Source organism: Sturnus vulgaris, chromosome 7, assembly GCF_052056855.1.
Source record: "Sturnus vulgaris isolate bStuVul1 chromosome 7, bStuVul1.hap1, whole genome shotgun sequence".
Lineage (NCBI taxonomy): Eukaryota > Metazoa > Chordata > Aves > Passeriformes > Sturnidae > Sturnus > Sturnus vulgaris.
In genome coordinates, this window is record NC_142249.1 from 23,485,943 (window position 1) to 23,501,914 (window position 15,972).

General features: G+C 36.8%; 1 protein-coding gene across 6 annotated transcripts in view; it reads left to right on the forward strand.

The window, feature by feature from the left end:
- COBLL1 (cordon-bleu WH2 repeat protein like 1) overlaps positions 1–14,955 on the forward strand; it is a 77,786-nt gene extending 62,831 nt beyond the window's left edge. For all 6 annotated transcript variants that reach the window (XM_088168130.1, XM_088168132.1, XM_088168133.1 and 3 more), the window contains 5 exons: positions 3,219–3,477; positions 5,942–6,024; positions 7,335–8,947; positions 9,554–9,736; positions 12,415–14,955. In XM_088168130.1, coding sequence (XP_088024256.1) covers positions 3,219–3,477; positions 5,942–6,024; positions 7,335–8,947; positions 9,554–9,736; positions 12,415–12,501 — 2,225 coding nt within the window. In that variant the 3' untranslated portion in view covers positions 12,502–14,955. The remainder of the gene's footprint in view (positions 1–3,218; positions 3,478–5,941; positions 6,025–7,334; positions 8,948–9,553; positions 9,737–12,414) is intronic.
- Positions 14,956–15,972: the final 1,017 nt, after the last annotated feature.

Genomic DNA, 15,972 nt, shown 5'->3' on the forward strand with positions numbered 1-15,972 from the left:
TCTGGGAAGCATTGTGAGTTTTTGTTCAGCTGTGACTGGCATTCCAGCAGGGTTCTGTTGTGCAGTGCTGCTTCAGCAAATAAGCAATAAACCCTAAGGTGCAAATACAGTGTTGCCTTTTGCCCTAAAATGAACGACTGCAAATGTTCAATTTGGTGTCTGTTAGGTATGCACTACTTAGACACGTATACATGGAGCTATATAGTATGGAATTGCCAACATGTCTCTTGTGAAATGATAGTTTTCCCATGGTGTAACACCCGTGTGTATCTTGACAAAAGTAGTTTGAAGACACCCATCTACTAGAATAAACATTGACAGAGAAGTAATGTGAACATTTGGGATTATAAACAATTCTCTTTATCAGTTATGATTTTTCTCCATCTTCCCAAAGTTTAATTAATGCTTAGTCTTTATTTTTCTAGGGAAGACGGTAAAACAGTATTCAAAACAAATTTTGAAATTAGAGATTTTCAGAAAATTTTCCATCAAACAAATCACTTGATATAATCCTATTGGTTACAGTATTTATTAAGCACCTTGTTAGGGGTTGTAGAAGCAAGAGCAGATTTGCATGATGTAGTCAGGCTTTCCTGCTCTGGTGCTTATGAGCATGAGAGCTCACAGAGTAGCACCAGCCTGTTCTCTGCTGGGTAAAGGGTATTCTTACTGCTCAAAGGAAACTTGCAGTTGCTATGTCAGTCATCAGGGGGGTGTGTATGTATATATATCTATGTATATGTATGTGTCCTTATCTATATATCTACCTTCACAGTGGCACACTGTAATTCTATTGCTTTAGGGCTACTTAAAACCCAATTACTAATGTTCTAAGAGAATAAATTATATGCAGATAGAAATGAAATTTTTATTGCATCCGGAGCTATGGATCGGGTGTATAAGCAATAAGGCAACAGTATTTAGCCAGCATTGCAGTAAGTTCTTCCTAGAAATATGTTGCATGTAAAAGCTATAGACTGAAGGTTTGGAAACAAATCAGAATCTGAACTGCTCCCCTAGGGAGTTACCTGCATTGATGTAAGTGAAAGTTGGTTGTTAAATATTGTTTGTGTTCAAATGTATTCAGATTTTATTCTGCTGCAGCAGTGACAGCCCAGGTCTGAAATGAGACCCAGTAACAGATGAAAATCCACTAGCAAGCAAGGCTGATGTTATGCTGACAAATGAGGTAGAGCATTTTTGAGGAGGTGTGAGGGCTGGTTTTGTTTGGTATTATCCATTTGTAGGTCAGGTTGGTCCACCCCAGTGCTTGGAAGTGTTTCTAGCACAGCAAAGAACAGACTTTTACATAGCAGGAATGTCAGGAATGTCTCCTGCCAACCCAAGCTAAGTTTCCATCCCAGGAGATACAACTCAGCCTTTGTTACACTTCTCTCCAGAGGAAAAGCAGCAGAGAAATGACAGCAGGGCCTGGGCACGAAGCCACAGAAGCTCCAGAATGCTTCCACTTCTCCTGTCAGAAGTCTTGGCTATTCTTTGTTGTATAATTCAGGTTTCCATAGAGTATTTAGACTGAAAATCTCAGTCTTTGTTCCTGTAGCTGGTGATGGCTCAAGCCCATGGCATAATAGGTCTTACCAGTGAAGGAGGCAATGTTCTAGAGAGCCAGTTATGGGCTGTGGGATAATCTTAGCTGGTTTAATGTTTGCTCACATTCTCTTATGCTTTGTTTGTTCATTTTGACATATATATTTAACTTATCACACATTAAATGATACTGCCATCGCTAAAATGATCTCCCAAAGTATGAGGCTGCTGGGTATGAGTTTTCCCTAGGTGGAAAAGGGATTGGTGGATGGTGAAAGGAAGAGAAGGCCCTTATGACTAGTATACCTGTTGGAGTCCTGTAATCCCCAAGTGACGTATTTCTGTGTACCTGTGCTGAAACCACATGGAAGGAGCTCACCTGCACCATTTTGCAGTCCTGCCTTTCTTTCCTTGGGGATCTAAATCACTCTGCATTCAGCACTATGGCATGTGTTGATCACATTGCTTCATGTGTAACTACAAAACACTATTACAAGACTGCAATGTAAAACCAAGAATCGAATGTTTGTCTTTTGTAGTTTCTCCCTAACTCTGAATGAGTATCTTTGGTATTACCAAACTCTTAACTACTGACCCTATTGTAAACATCAAAGTTTCTCTTCTCTACTGAGCCTTTCTCCAATATATATATATATATCCTCTTATTACTTTTCTATAGCACTGTATTTCTCTGGAGGTACTGGAAGCATTGTAGACTAGAGCTGCTAAAAAATGTCAGTCAAACTTTTTTTTTTTTTTTTGTACTCTGGGATCTGCATCTTTCTAGTATTCCTTTCTGTTTTTGTTGACTTTGGTTTACACTTGGAAATTTACTGGTGCTACTTCGACTGAAACCTAATTGTCCAAGTGCAAGGCTTGTTCTTGACAGGTGTCACTGCACCCAAAGCTGATGGGAGTACCCTGGTCAAGTGTATTTATTAGTTCAACTTCAAGTACGCTGATCTATTTGTGTCCTAATCCAGCAACTCAACCTTTTAGTTTAACTGTGCTCTGGCTGCAAATGTCAGTATTTTTATGGATTAGCACTTTTCTATGAACTTTATTTTTCTACTGTGACGTGAAGCACTGCACAAGACACTTAATATACTTAGGATGCTTATGGGAAATTTTTGATAGTGGTGATGAAATTTGTTCAAACCATGGGCAAAATTGATATTTGGGTTACTCTTTAGTTCTTGGACATTCCTACTCTGATATAGAGGAACTGTGTATATAAAAACTCACCTGAGAGCTAATGGAAGTACAAGAAGTCTGAGTAAAAGCAACTGTGAAATTTGGTGTTATGAGAAAAATAAAAATATATTTAGCAATCTTAATTCAATACTTGGGTTAAATATGGAAATGTTTTATGGTAGGTACAGATACAGAACCAGATGGACAGTAGCATTGTGATCAGCATATTCTTGTGTCAAGAGAGAGAATTGAAAAGAAACAGAATTCTGTGAAGTCTGAATGGATCTCTTAAATTATTTTTTAAAATTTACCTGAGTTATGAAAAAAAGTCAGTTTTCCTTCTTCAAACTCTTTAGGCTGCCTTGAACAGTCTCCTTTTTTTTAATCTACAGCCTGCATTAAGAACCGTGGATTAGTTTAAATTTTCTTGGTTTGGAGGTATTTTTACTTTCTTTTCCTTTCTTTTGTGAATGTAGATGTAAGGAACTCAGAATACAACCTAGAAGAAATTGATGAAAGGGAAGAGTTAAGTGTGCAACAGAGAGAGGACAGTGGAAGTACCAATACCTCTCCTGGGATAGGAGAGGTTACTGCAGCCTTCAGCTCTGCTGAGGTACCACTGGAAGCTGACAAAAACGATCCTGCTTCATCAGCTCCTGTTCCTGGCACTGTTCCCATAGACAACTCGCAAAGCTTCAAGGAAGAAAAACAAGAAAATATGAGCACAGATGGCAAGTAAGTACGTTTTGTGACAAAGAAAGGAGCACTGGGGGGACAATGGGGGAGGCAAATAAAATGCTGAGTGCTGTTTCATTGTGAAGCACAGAATAGAGAATTGTGAGAGAGGAATGAGCTTTAATATGCTTAGCTTTCATTGTAGCACTCTTCTGTGCACAGTAATTCATGAAGCTTTTCAACAAAAATGACAGTGAAGTGTTCTGCAGTCTATTCTGTTTAATCTTCCCTTTCCTTACTACTCAAACAGCTGGAGCCCAGAAAAGCTGAACCCAGCTCTAAAATGCCCAGTGTATTTACAAGAGCAGCATGCTGCAAAAAAAAATTTGGATTAATTAGTTAAATAAAAGTATACAACTTAATTCTTGCAGATGAGGGAAAATGGATACATCGCCATTTCTGGTTTTTTGGGCATGAGTCTTACTGCTTGCATATTTGTTTTGGCTTTAATTTTTATTTTTTCTTTTCCTTATATGTGGTCTTGACCTGTCTCAATCCATTTGCTCTCAGGAAAACAAGTTAATTCAGCTTTTTTAAAAAATAAACACATTAGTTTCCTTAACCGCTCTTTTTCCCTTCTGGTGATGCTGTACCTTTGCCCTTCAGCATGTTTGTTAAACTACCTGACTCAGCAGGTTTCCAACATGAGTTAGTGCCTGCTTGAAATAAATGTTGATTGTCCAGAGAAGTCCCATTGTGTTAATGTAATTCACTATTTCTCTGTTCCCTGGGGCAACTAAGCTGGCTACTGTTCCCAAATTAAATTGAAAGAACTATTTCGATTATTGTACTGAAGCCAAAACGTGTGGCTGCCCTAGTAGCCAAGAACTTTCAAGGTAGTAAAGAGAGGTTTAACTTGTATTTGAAGGGACGTTTTTGTCAGTCCAAGGCCAAATGTGGCTTTGCAAAAATCCTGTCCTGGTGAATATTGTCCCAGTTGCTTGGGTGTTTCTCCTCTTTGGGGATCTAACAAATTGTCTTGAATTTGCAATTTATCAAGCCTGTGTTATTGGGCCGGTTTGCCTAATTGTCCAGGGGATGTTTCTTTCCTTTCCCCCCTGTGAATTGGTAGTAACCTTTCATGTCTTATAATCCTGGTGACAATCAGGTAGGTTGCATTCTGGCTTTAGTTTGGCAATTGCTTCCTAAAATATCTTGGGGATTCCAAAATGAGGATTGGGGTTTCTTTGACATTATATTTCTGGAAAACTTTGGATAATTTTGATCTTATAAGATCTAGTTACTTTGACAAGTGTTTCTAAAAATCAAACTAGGAATATTTGCAAAATATTCTACTCAAAACCACTGATTTCTATAATGATACTCCACGGTGTTTAGTGGCTTTTGGATTTGGTGGGTTTTGATTAGATTTTTTTTAAAACTCCTATTAAAAATCTAGTTTAGTCTGTTGTTAATAGATTTAGCTCAGTCACCCTGCTATGTTAAAAAGAATGGTGCTAAGTAAGATCACACAGTGCAGGACTGAGCTTTAACTTCCAACAATAATTTTGAGAGCATATGCTCCCGTTCAGTGGTTTATGGGACACTTAAAGTATGCTTGGGACTATACAGGCAACATGAGCATGGATGATTATTGAGAAATGTATCATTTTAAATGAGTCAAAGCAGATGTGTCAGCTCAAAGCACTGCTTCTGACAACTAATGCATTTGATGGGGCAAATAATTTGGAATCTTCATCATGCCAGTATTTCTAACTACATATTATAAAAAAACATCTTGAACAAAGTTTGAAGTTTTAATAACTTTTTAATTAAGAAATTTTAAGTATTTTTGCCTTTTTCATTTACCTTTTGAGGCCAAGGACTTAATATGTCCCCTCACCCCCAAAAAGATGAGGTTTTTATTCAGCATTTTTGCAGTTCTCTTGTCTCCCATGAAATGAGGGAAATAGATACTGTATGCATTTACAAGATGTTTACTATGCAAGTAACATGTGTATTCCTGTGCTATTCTCAAGGTATTTCTTGAAAGGGACTACTTTGAGAAGTCTGTACTGCTCAGTTCCTGTGTTCATACACAGTCAGTGTCTCATGCAGCATGGTAGGGACAAAGTCAGGGACACATTTTAGATTGAGGTGTGTCAGAACACTTTAAATGAGTGAAAAACCATTGTGGCTTCACTGGAATGGATTTGCTATTGCAAAGTGTCTTGTTCACACTGCACATGTAAACAAAAGAAGGGGGAGAAGAGAAGGGAAGACTGATCATCTGCTTACACAGAAGCAAGTGGAGCTGCATGTCATTTTGGTAAAATATCATGGCAGCATTTCCTCTTTTTTTTTTTTTTTTTAAATCGATTCTGTTGAGTATTCCAGTGTTTGGCAGAGTGGTTCTGTTTTGTCCATCTGTGTTTGGAGAATATTGCCAGTTCTCTTGCATCATTCCTTGTGTTTACTGAAATGAATGGTACCAGCATATTTAATGTACTGTTGTGCTTTGCAGAGGACTACAGACTAAGATAAGCAGTGAGGATGCTGGATTTCAAACAGACAAGCCTAAAATTTTAGATCAAAATAAAATTGATGGTGAGTAGTTCCCACTTGTTAATACTTGAAGCTTGAACTTTTCTATTTCTTTGAAGAAATGGCCATGTAGTCAACTCTTGAATTGTTGTTACCAGATTATTTTCTTTACCCTAACTCTAGTGTATTTTCTTTGAGATGAGGTGGCAAGAGCTGGCTGCAGTTTGGGGATTTTTGGGTTTGTTTTTAATATATTTTTATTTTAGCAGTAGTCAAAGCTGCATTGTGCTGTTAGAGGATGGTGTGGGTGGGACAGTGCTGAGGGGAGGGAAGGCTGAACACGAAGGTAATTCTGCAACGTGGGGTGACATGGCTGCCACATCCCACTGGGGAAGAAGAGGCCGTCAGTTGTTCTTTGCTTATGAGGTTAGGGTGAGTTTTCTGCATGAAAATGCAAATATTTTTAAGCACAAATGAAAGAAAGTGACACACTGATCTGAAACGAAATGACGACATCCTGTGCATCTAATGGGTCATAAATTTCCCTGTGGATTTAGTGACCTGACTGATTTATTTTACTCTTTTGTGACACTGATTTTCAGATTTATATATTAGGCCTTCTATAGTCTTTTCTACTCGGTACACCTCTGTTAATAAATCATAACGACACAAGTCCTGTTTATATGTGATATAAATTTTAACTGCCATTTTATAGCATACATGAAATGAGGATTTTCTCCCCCCCAAAATTACCACTCCATATGACTATTCCTGAAGAATTTAATTTTCATATTCCTGTGTTTGGGAGATGATCATATGTTTAGTCCAGGGGTAGAAAATTGAATTATCAGACAGCTATAGGGTAGGAAATATAGGTTTGGCAAATTGCTCTTGTCCATATGTTTTTTAGTTGTTTCCTTGTGCAAATACATAAGGTGTAGTTGACAAGATTTGTAACATTAAAACTGAAGAACAGAAGCCCTAAATGTGTGGAACTAAATAAAAACTGCATCTTACTTGATATTGAATAGTCCTTGAGCTCTTGAGTCACTGATGCCTATATAATGAACTGAAATTCATTAATACTTTTAAAATTGTTCTAAAGTAGTTTTTTTTCTATTAAGTCCATGCATGGCATCTGTAGCCCGTTTATTAAGGAAAAATACCTGAATTAGAATGCAATTATTTGGCAATATTAATCAATATAAACATATCTTTAAATAGCCTTTAAAAGGTTTAGGGAAAGTCTTAGCATCAGTGAGAAGTTAATAATTGTTACTAAATGCACTGGATGCAGAGCTTCATGATGTAATGGGGAAGATTGAATCTTTTTGGCATTTGTATTAATTTTGGAATCTTTCTTTAACTTTAAGATCAAAGTGATACAAAACTCCTTCCAACAACAGAAGAAGGGAAAGAACTTCAGACAGCTGAAATTAAAACAGTAGATTTTAAAGAAAATAACAATCTTGAAGTTGACAGACTATCAAACTGCCAGGCATGTAAAAATGACATCTCTGTAAGTCACAGGAATTATCCGCAACTGATTTCAGAAAAGCAAGATGACAAAACAAATCAGACTGGCTTGGACACAGTGAAAACTCAGGATGTTGGAATCCAGACTTTGGATAGCAATTTGGGAAGGACTGCGCAGAAGGAAATTACTGTTCCTCAGCGTGTTGAATCATCCACATTTAAAGAACTGGTCCCTCCACACAACAAAGATAAGAACAACTCCTCTGTTCAAGTGATGCATGGAATGCATCAAGAGAGTGAAGATACTTCAATAGAACCAAATCTTGAGATGCAAGAAGTTACCTGTAAAAAAGTAATTCCAACAAAAGACCAGAGTCACATCTGTATAAATGGCAGTGTTTTTGCTTCACCAGAAACAACTGCTGAAACTCCAGATGACTCTCCTGTAAAAGGTCAGCCCTTTTATAGACAGGACACCAAACCTAAACCCAAACCTGCTAATGAAATTACAAGGGATTACATACCAAAAATTGGGATGACTACTTATAAGATAGTGCCTCCAAAATTCTTAGAAATGATGAAGAGCTGGGAATCAGAAGTTCTGTCAGATTATAAGGATCAAGAGGTATCTACTTTGGAAGACCCCAAGGAATTAACAGTACAAACTGAAATTCCTCGTCTGTCAAAAGGTGTGGGTCCTTTACAGGCTGGTTCACAAAATGAAGCTGCAGCAGCAAATGGTCTGCTGCAGAGAGTGAACAGTGTTTCTGAACATACTGTGACCTCTGGAGCTGAGACTACTACTGAGAGCAACCAGATGGAAAGACAATCTTTCCAGCAGCATGTCCCACTGATGCTGAACTTGGATAATACAAATGCTTCTTCTGAGACTCAGGACAAGTCAAATGCATTAAGTCCCTTAAGTCCTACAACAAAGCCTAGTTCTTTTTATCTGCAGATGCAACGAAGAGCTTCAGGTCACTATGTGACATCTGCAGTTGCCAGAAGCACAGTTTGTGCTCCTAATACAATTCAAAATGAAGTTAAGAATACAGAGATGGGTAAAAAAATCTCATCACCTGATTTGACTTCTTTGGTTTCACAAAAAACAAGTATTCCCTCTCCTCCTGCAGATCAAGAAAAAGTTGATGATGGAAAAAACATTGAATCTTCCACTTCTCCTGTTAAAAGCAATACACCTTTAAGTTTTTCCTCCTGCCCTCCAGCACCGTTGAATCTAAAAACTCTCAGAACTTTTGCAGTTCCAAAGCCATACTCTAGTTCAAGACCATCCCCTTTCGCTCTTGCTGTCTCATCTGCAGTCAAAAGGTCACAATCATTCAATAAGACACGTACAATCGCTAGCCAGGCACCGAGAGAGGAATTGCCAGTGGAACTCTCCTCTGTCCCCTTGGCAGCTGGATTCTCCTCAGCTACCTCCATGCCTGAAGTGAAAAGTCCTTCCCTACAGACCGTAACAGCGGGGTCACAAAATAGTCTAATGGATAAGGTAAATTTTATTTCTAATACTAATTGTCTGTGGATCCAGTGCCATCAAATGTAACCACAGTAAAGGCTGGCTTCTGAACCATCTCTGGTCAGAAAGCACTGTATTTGTGCAGGGAAAACACCCTGTGGTGTCCACCACTAGCACAGCATTATAATGGAGTGGAGCAATACAGGGAATGTTAAAAATAAGAGCAACATCATTCAGATGATTGGAAATAATTATTTCCTGCCATAATTAGCAGCCTCTGCTTTAAAGAACTGTAAATTAGATAGTCATTTATCCTGTGTAATACTTATTATGCTTTATAGTTCTGTGTGCTAGTTTCTTAAATTTAATTCTGAGTGGTGTGATCCACTTGGCTTCAAGTGGTCATGCCACAAGCAGTCTTGAATGGAGATACAAAGTTTTGCTGGTATAATTACATGAAAGAGAAACTATATGCTATGCTGGAAATGTGGCTGATCTCAGAAGTCTTGAACCAAGCAAACACTAGAATGGCAGCAGTTTGCTATGCAACCTTGTGCCAGGTTGATTCAGATTTCCATTTATAACTAATTCAGATTAAAAGGTTTTGGCTTCTTTTCCTTCCACTTCCTCCTTTTATAGAAAGGCAGCCATGTGCATAGTGAGCAGAAGAGTCAGGCACAGTCAGGTGCTTCCCCTGACCACCCACGCCCTGTCACCAAGAGACAAACCGCGATGACGCTCCCGCGCGCTGACCCCGAACAGATCCACCAGAGCTTGCTGGCTGCAATCCGCTCTGGGGAAGCTGCTGCCAAATTGAAAAGGGTGAGTTTTCATCATTGCATCCAAAACAAAGAACTCATGGTACTTCCTTCAAAATTACCATGCTAATGCCTGATTCTAAAAGCAGTTAGTTTTGGCACAAACTGCTGCTGGGAGGTCTCTAAACAATGGGAAGGGAGGTGGGGAAGAGGGTCAATTTTGCAGAATAAACTGGTGAATGCACCCACAGAGCTTCAACTGTCTGTTATTTTCATACAGTACAAATGTAAGCAAAATCTTCCTGAAATGAAATAGAAATCTCTAAGTTATTAGTTAAGTATCTTGTCCATAAAATCTGACTTGTTTGTATTTACATGGTTTGAAATGGTATGGCTGAGCAGCTTTGTTCTAGACCTGAAGTGGCTGCAACCTTTTGCAGGCAGATAGCACACGGTTCTGAGACTATTTTCGTATTTATTAGACTTTATCAGGTCCTTAATCTGTTAGGCATAATAACTAAGATATTTCTCAATGTTTTGTCAGCAGTCCTAGAAGGGCCATCTTCCCCTACCCCCTCTGGTTAGAAACTTTCTCTCCTAAAATTAATCTGTGCATCTCTCATTGGGTAGAACAGTCTACATTTCTAAAATCTGTACTGTTTTAAGTTTGCAACCAGACAATCACAGTCTCACAAAGTTTTCTTGACCTCACATTAGTATTTTGCGTTCTGTTTTGAGGAATAATTTTTTCATTGCAGAAGGTCAAAGAAACTCAGTCGTTTTTTGTTTTTCTTCTCTTTTCCACTTGAAAGAAACTAATGATGTGTGGTAGGTGGATACAAGGAACATTTTTGTTTATTCTATCGAAGTCTTTGATTCCCTCGGGTCAAAATCTCCCAGTGAATGGTCAGATAGTGGAACATTCCATTTCATAGCTTTTTGTTTCAGTGTAGTAGTGCAACAGTCTCTCTGAGGCTTGTAAATCTCTCATCCTTTCTACAGTGAATAGGAAGACTGAGTTTCCTGGAAAAGTTGCAAGGATGCTCAAGTAGGGTTTGATCTCTAGTCAGTAAAACTGGTATATAATACACTGTAAAATTTCTTCTAACTGCATGTCAGTAATCACATTAATAACAGGATAAGATTAAGGAAACACTGTATTGTTCACAATCTGTTAGAGGTAAAATCTGTTCTACCAGAAATACTGTTTGGATTTTATTTGCATATATTTTTAAGATTTTTTTTTTCTTCTAGTGCATAATTGCATTCTGAATAATATGACACATTTATTTATTCATATTTTTTAATAGAAATGTTCTTAGTGTAGAGTTGACCCATATATTCTTTCTCAGTCTAGGTACAAAAATGGCATGGGGAAAGGGAGAGAGATAATGACTGAAATTGGTTTTCTTCTCCCTTTCTCTTCTGTGGGTGGGATATGTGCTTTGTCAGTAAATTACATGTTGAGACTGGGGTGATCAAAGGGCTGTACTTTTTAAGAAGAAATTATAATAATGAAGAAGCTGTAACCATAAAGAAGAGCAATCTGCAGCACAGAAATCTGAACCAGGCTTAAAAAAACCCCCTGGAACACAAACAAAATGCAGTGAAGAACTCACTGAAGTTTTGCCAAGCATAAAATTGTACAGGCTGTTCTTTTCACTCTCAGAGTGCATATGCTGTGGCACAGGTATATCTGACAGGAGAAAGGTTTTTATTTGGCCTACAGCAAATTTAATAAAATCATGGTCTCATTTTATGTTTAACATTGGAGAACTGGCAATAGTAGGAGAGAGAAATTAAGCATTTTGTATCAATAAGTAATTTGCACCCAAAAGTCCTTTTGAGAATTGAGAGGACTTGTAGAATGCATACACCTCATAGCTTCCAGTATTCTGCTGCAGTCAGGAAAATCCATTTGAATAATGAGTGATGTCCATCAGGGCCATCCTTCTCTTTTTATATCTTACCACACTCTCTCTTCTTGCAGTTCTGAGAGTAATTTAAAAAATAGAATCCTGGCACCACTTGCCAAGTTCTTTAAATTTTTTCACCCTCTGTTTTACTTAATATGTTGTGAGTATGCAGTGCTGAGATCTGTGTCCTTTTGTGTTGCTGGTCTTTCCTGTTCAATAGGGCCCTCAGTAATTACTAAGCTAAAATGGGTCAAGTGAGGTTTGTTTTTAACAATTTTTCTCTTGAGAATGTTTTCATTGTGTTTAGTAAACTCAGTGCAGTGGTATGTGGTTCTCATGGCTGTGGAGCATCTACAGCTCCCATTAACTCCAGCTGGAGCTGTTGGGTTATGCAGTTCCACTGAAAATCAAGCTTTGGCTATCTGTGCCAAAAGTTATGGTTTGCTTCTGATAAAAGAAATAATACTATGGTATAAAGGAAGTGTTAGAAGATTTAGTAAGAAATCAGATCTGTTCAATATTTAATAAAAATGTTTCATTAGTGGTTCTTTGATGTGGAGAAGGGCTAAAAATTGCGAGTCTTTTGAATAGTTATGCATGAAATTTTTAGTCAGGATAAAATATGTTTTTAAGCAATGTCTTCTGTTTCAACTTATGTAGAATATATGCTTAGTTAAGAAATCAAATAGGATATCTTCCATTGCAATGAGAGAAACACTAAATGAAGCAACATTATGTAACATATTGGAGAGATAAAAATCTGGAAATTTAGTTTAACATTTTCTTTTTTTTTCTCTTTCTTTTTTTTTCTCCATCCTGCCTCCAGGTTGGTCCTCCATCAAACACCATAGCTGTCAATGGAAGAGCCAGGCTTAATCCTTTGTATTCCACAGAATCTAAGGCCAATCCCTAGATATTATACCAAGTATTTTGCACTTTACTACTGCTTCATAGGCCAACTTAATACTAACTACAAATTTTTGAAAGTGTAAATGCAAGTGTATGTTAATATATTTTTGTCAACCGTTATAACAATTTCAAGCTGGGTCTTTTGATGCCTTGAAAAGATTATTAGAATATGTAAATTATAGTAATATTTTTGCCTTTTTCTCTTTATAAAGCTGACTATGCTGCTAAAAAGTTTTAAGACGAGGTATAGGTGAGCTTTGCTTATGACAGAATGAGAATTGAAGATTCTTGATTTTAGCCTTCAAGACTGAACAATATATAGCGCTATGCTGAAATTACAGATTGGAAGCAACCTAAAAGTTGTAGATCCAATTATTAATTTTTGATTATGTATTACTTTAACAGATTGTATGAACTTAAATCTACCACATGCTGCCTCCATATTACTTTATTAAATTAAAATTGTAATTAGTAGAAATTTTAATTCAATGCAATACTTTGTTTCTGTCTAAAAAAACAGATGTTTTGTTCCTCTAGCAGACAGTTATTTGGATATGTATTTTGATTTTTTTTATCCTCCTGTAATGTTTTTTCCTGGTAGCACACATACACAAAAAAATCAGGACATAAATTATTGGAAACTTCTGTACTACTCAAAACATTTTCTTAACAATAGCACTACATGATGTTTCTCAACTACTCTTTAAATATCTGTATATAGTATTTACCTAGCACTCAGATAAGCAATACTTTTTGTGAATTAATTATATCTTTAAGTAGTCATCAGCATGTAGTTACTTACTAATAAATGACAAATTCCAGTTTGACACTTAATGAAATAGAATATTTTTTTCACTTTTTTTTTTTAGTATAACTAAAAAATGAACTGTTTTGGATTTATTAATATAAAATATTTTAATCTTAAAACAGCACAAAAACACATAAATCATGCTTGTGTCAGAGAGCATCTATTTATAGATTAAGCATTAAATACCAAAATGGGAATATATATTAAAAGAAAATGTTTCACATTATATTTTATCTATTTTGAGTTTCTTGTCAAGATTATACATTTTGGGGAGAGGGTGGAAATATGATCACACTCATGATGAAATAACTACATTATGGAAGCATGCAGCAAGTCCTGGGGTATTTGCTATATTAAAATATTTTCATGCTGGACTTGATTTAAAATTAAGCAATTGTATTTTATTTCTATTCTTTAACAATATATATATATTGTACTTTAGAAACATTATGTAACTCAGTTTCAGAAACTGATCTATTTGTGCATTTTCAAATTGTTTGCTGCCAGGCTTTTGTGCAATAATCTCAAAGAGGTCTAACTACTTTCCTAATAGAGAGTCAATTACCAATTACAAGTTATGGCGTTAACTTAATGCTGAAACCCTTTAAGGAATGTTTTAGTAAATAAAAATTCATAAAGAGATCTGACGAACATTTTTTCATTGCTGTTCTCTCCTGTTTTCTCTCCTGTATCTTAGTCCCTTGTCAATGTGTGTTACCACTTCCATCTCCTCCTTTTTCTTGCCTCCAATCAAGAGTTCATTCCGAGGGTGGGGGAAGCTCACATGGCAGTTCAGAAGATCTGTTTCAGGGTCTGACTGCAAAATAAAGTTTCAACCTTCACTTGAAAATAGTGAGATAGAAGATACAGAGGCTTTTCTAGTTTCTCACTGGGGCTTACATTCTAGATGTCACAGTGTCTTGAGGGACAGACTTGAAAATTGTAACTTGCTCCCTGGATTCTAGTCTGTTCTTGTTGATATATGAAGTTTGTGTTTTAGGCATTCCTATAAAACATGCTGATCTGTAACTGCCAGAGAAGGGGTTGCATTATGAAAAGAGTCTCTTGTACTTTGGGTGTGTGGGGATTACAGGATTTTTTTCAAATGGTTGGTATTCTCTGCCAAGGTGACCAAAGGTATTTTGTAAAATTATTTTAATCTCCATCTGTGCTAATACAAATGTATATATGATGTTTCACTTTCTCAAACAAATCAACAAAGTCTGATTTCTTGTTTGGGGAAAGTTCAAGTAATCATACTTTGTTCTTTAGTTCTGACTACAAAACTGTACTACTTTGTGTATCTTAGTCCCATATATTAAAAATAAACTGCCTTTTCATGTGAACTTCTGAAGGCAATATCTTATGTAATAGAGATTAAAACCACCTTGCTTGAATTTTAGGATTTCTTCTTTCTGTAACTGAACTTGATAACTGACTGAAATGTCTACACATGCTATAGTACTGTGAAACTCTTCAATGTGACTTTTTGTTACTAGCTGCCTATTTTGATTAGCAAAACTTTCTCTTTCCCTCTTTTTCCAACATGTATATGTAAGACATTTTTAAATCTTGCTGCTGTATTTCTACAGATGCTTTTTTTCTTACACTCTTTTATTAAAGTCTACTAGAGAAGCTCTTGTTGATGAACTTGATGTGTTTATTCATTATTCAACCATAAAAACATTTCTGCTCAAGTAACAAGTAAGTGTTTCTATAACTGCAAGCCTAAGCTAGACAGCATTTCTTTTTTTGTTGTTGTGGATACCTTCCATGCAGGTAAACAGACTATTTTTTGAGCCCAAGAATACTTACAGTTTGGACAACATGTATCACAGATGTCTTCCAACAGGAGCCAACTAGTTATGCCATACCTCTTATAATCCCCTTGCTTTTGCATGGCAGTCAAAATGTTCAGGAATGAAAGTGAGGATACTGAAGTAAATGAAATATCAGTGTAATTGTCCAGAAAAAACAGCAGGCCCCAGTGAAGGTGCATTAAGATCTACTGGTACCGGTTCTTTGAAGAAGCAGCAGGTATCCACAGTGAACAGTTCAGACTCTGGGAATTTCAAGTTGAGGGCTGGGAAAACAATGAGTTAGGTAGTAAAAGTTACCTTATTAGCAATTATAGAAGATATATTTTAAAATTTATTCTACAGAAGAATAAAATTAATACTACAGAGGTACCTGGAGAAGAGAGCAGTTTTGCTGGGACAGCATCACCAGATAACTTTTGGAAATATTCTTGTGACTAAAGGTTGTAAGGCAGAGGTAAGAGCTCTCATACTTTGCAGCTGCAAGATGTTAGACCACTCAGTGTCTCCATTTTTGGGATATATATTCAGTATGACATAATCAGTCTCCTAGTTTTTCCTGCTACTTGTAATTGTAACATACAACACAACGATCTCCAAGGAAGACATTAAAATTATGTGGATATGGACCAAGAAGCATGGTATCACACATGACAGCACCTAATACTTTTAACTTTGTTTATTACAGGTAGCTGTTACCATCCAAAACAAACAATTTAGAATCCTGTTTTAAGTTGCCAAAAGGTTTGCAGTACTTCTGTTAAATAGAAGCTAGGAAAAAGTGCTGTTGAGCAGTAGGGTGAACATCCTTGAATGCTTGGCCAGACTGCATCCTTTGAGGTGTTGGACA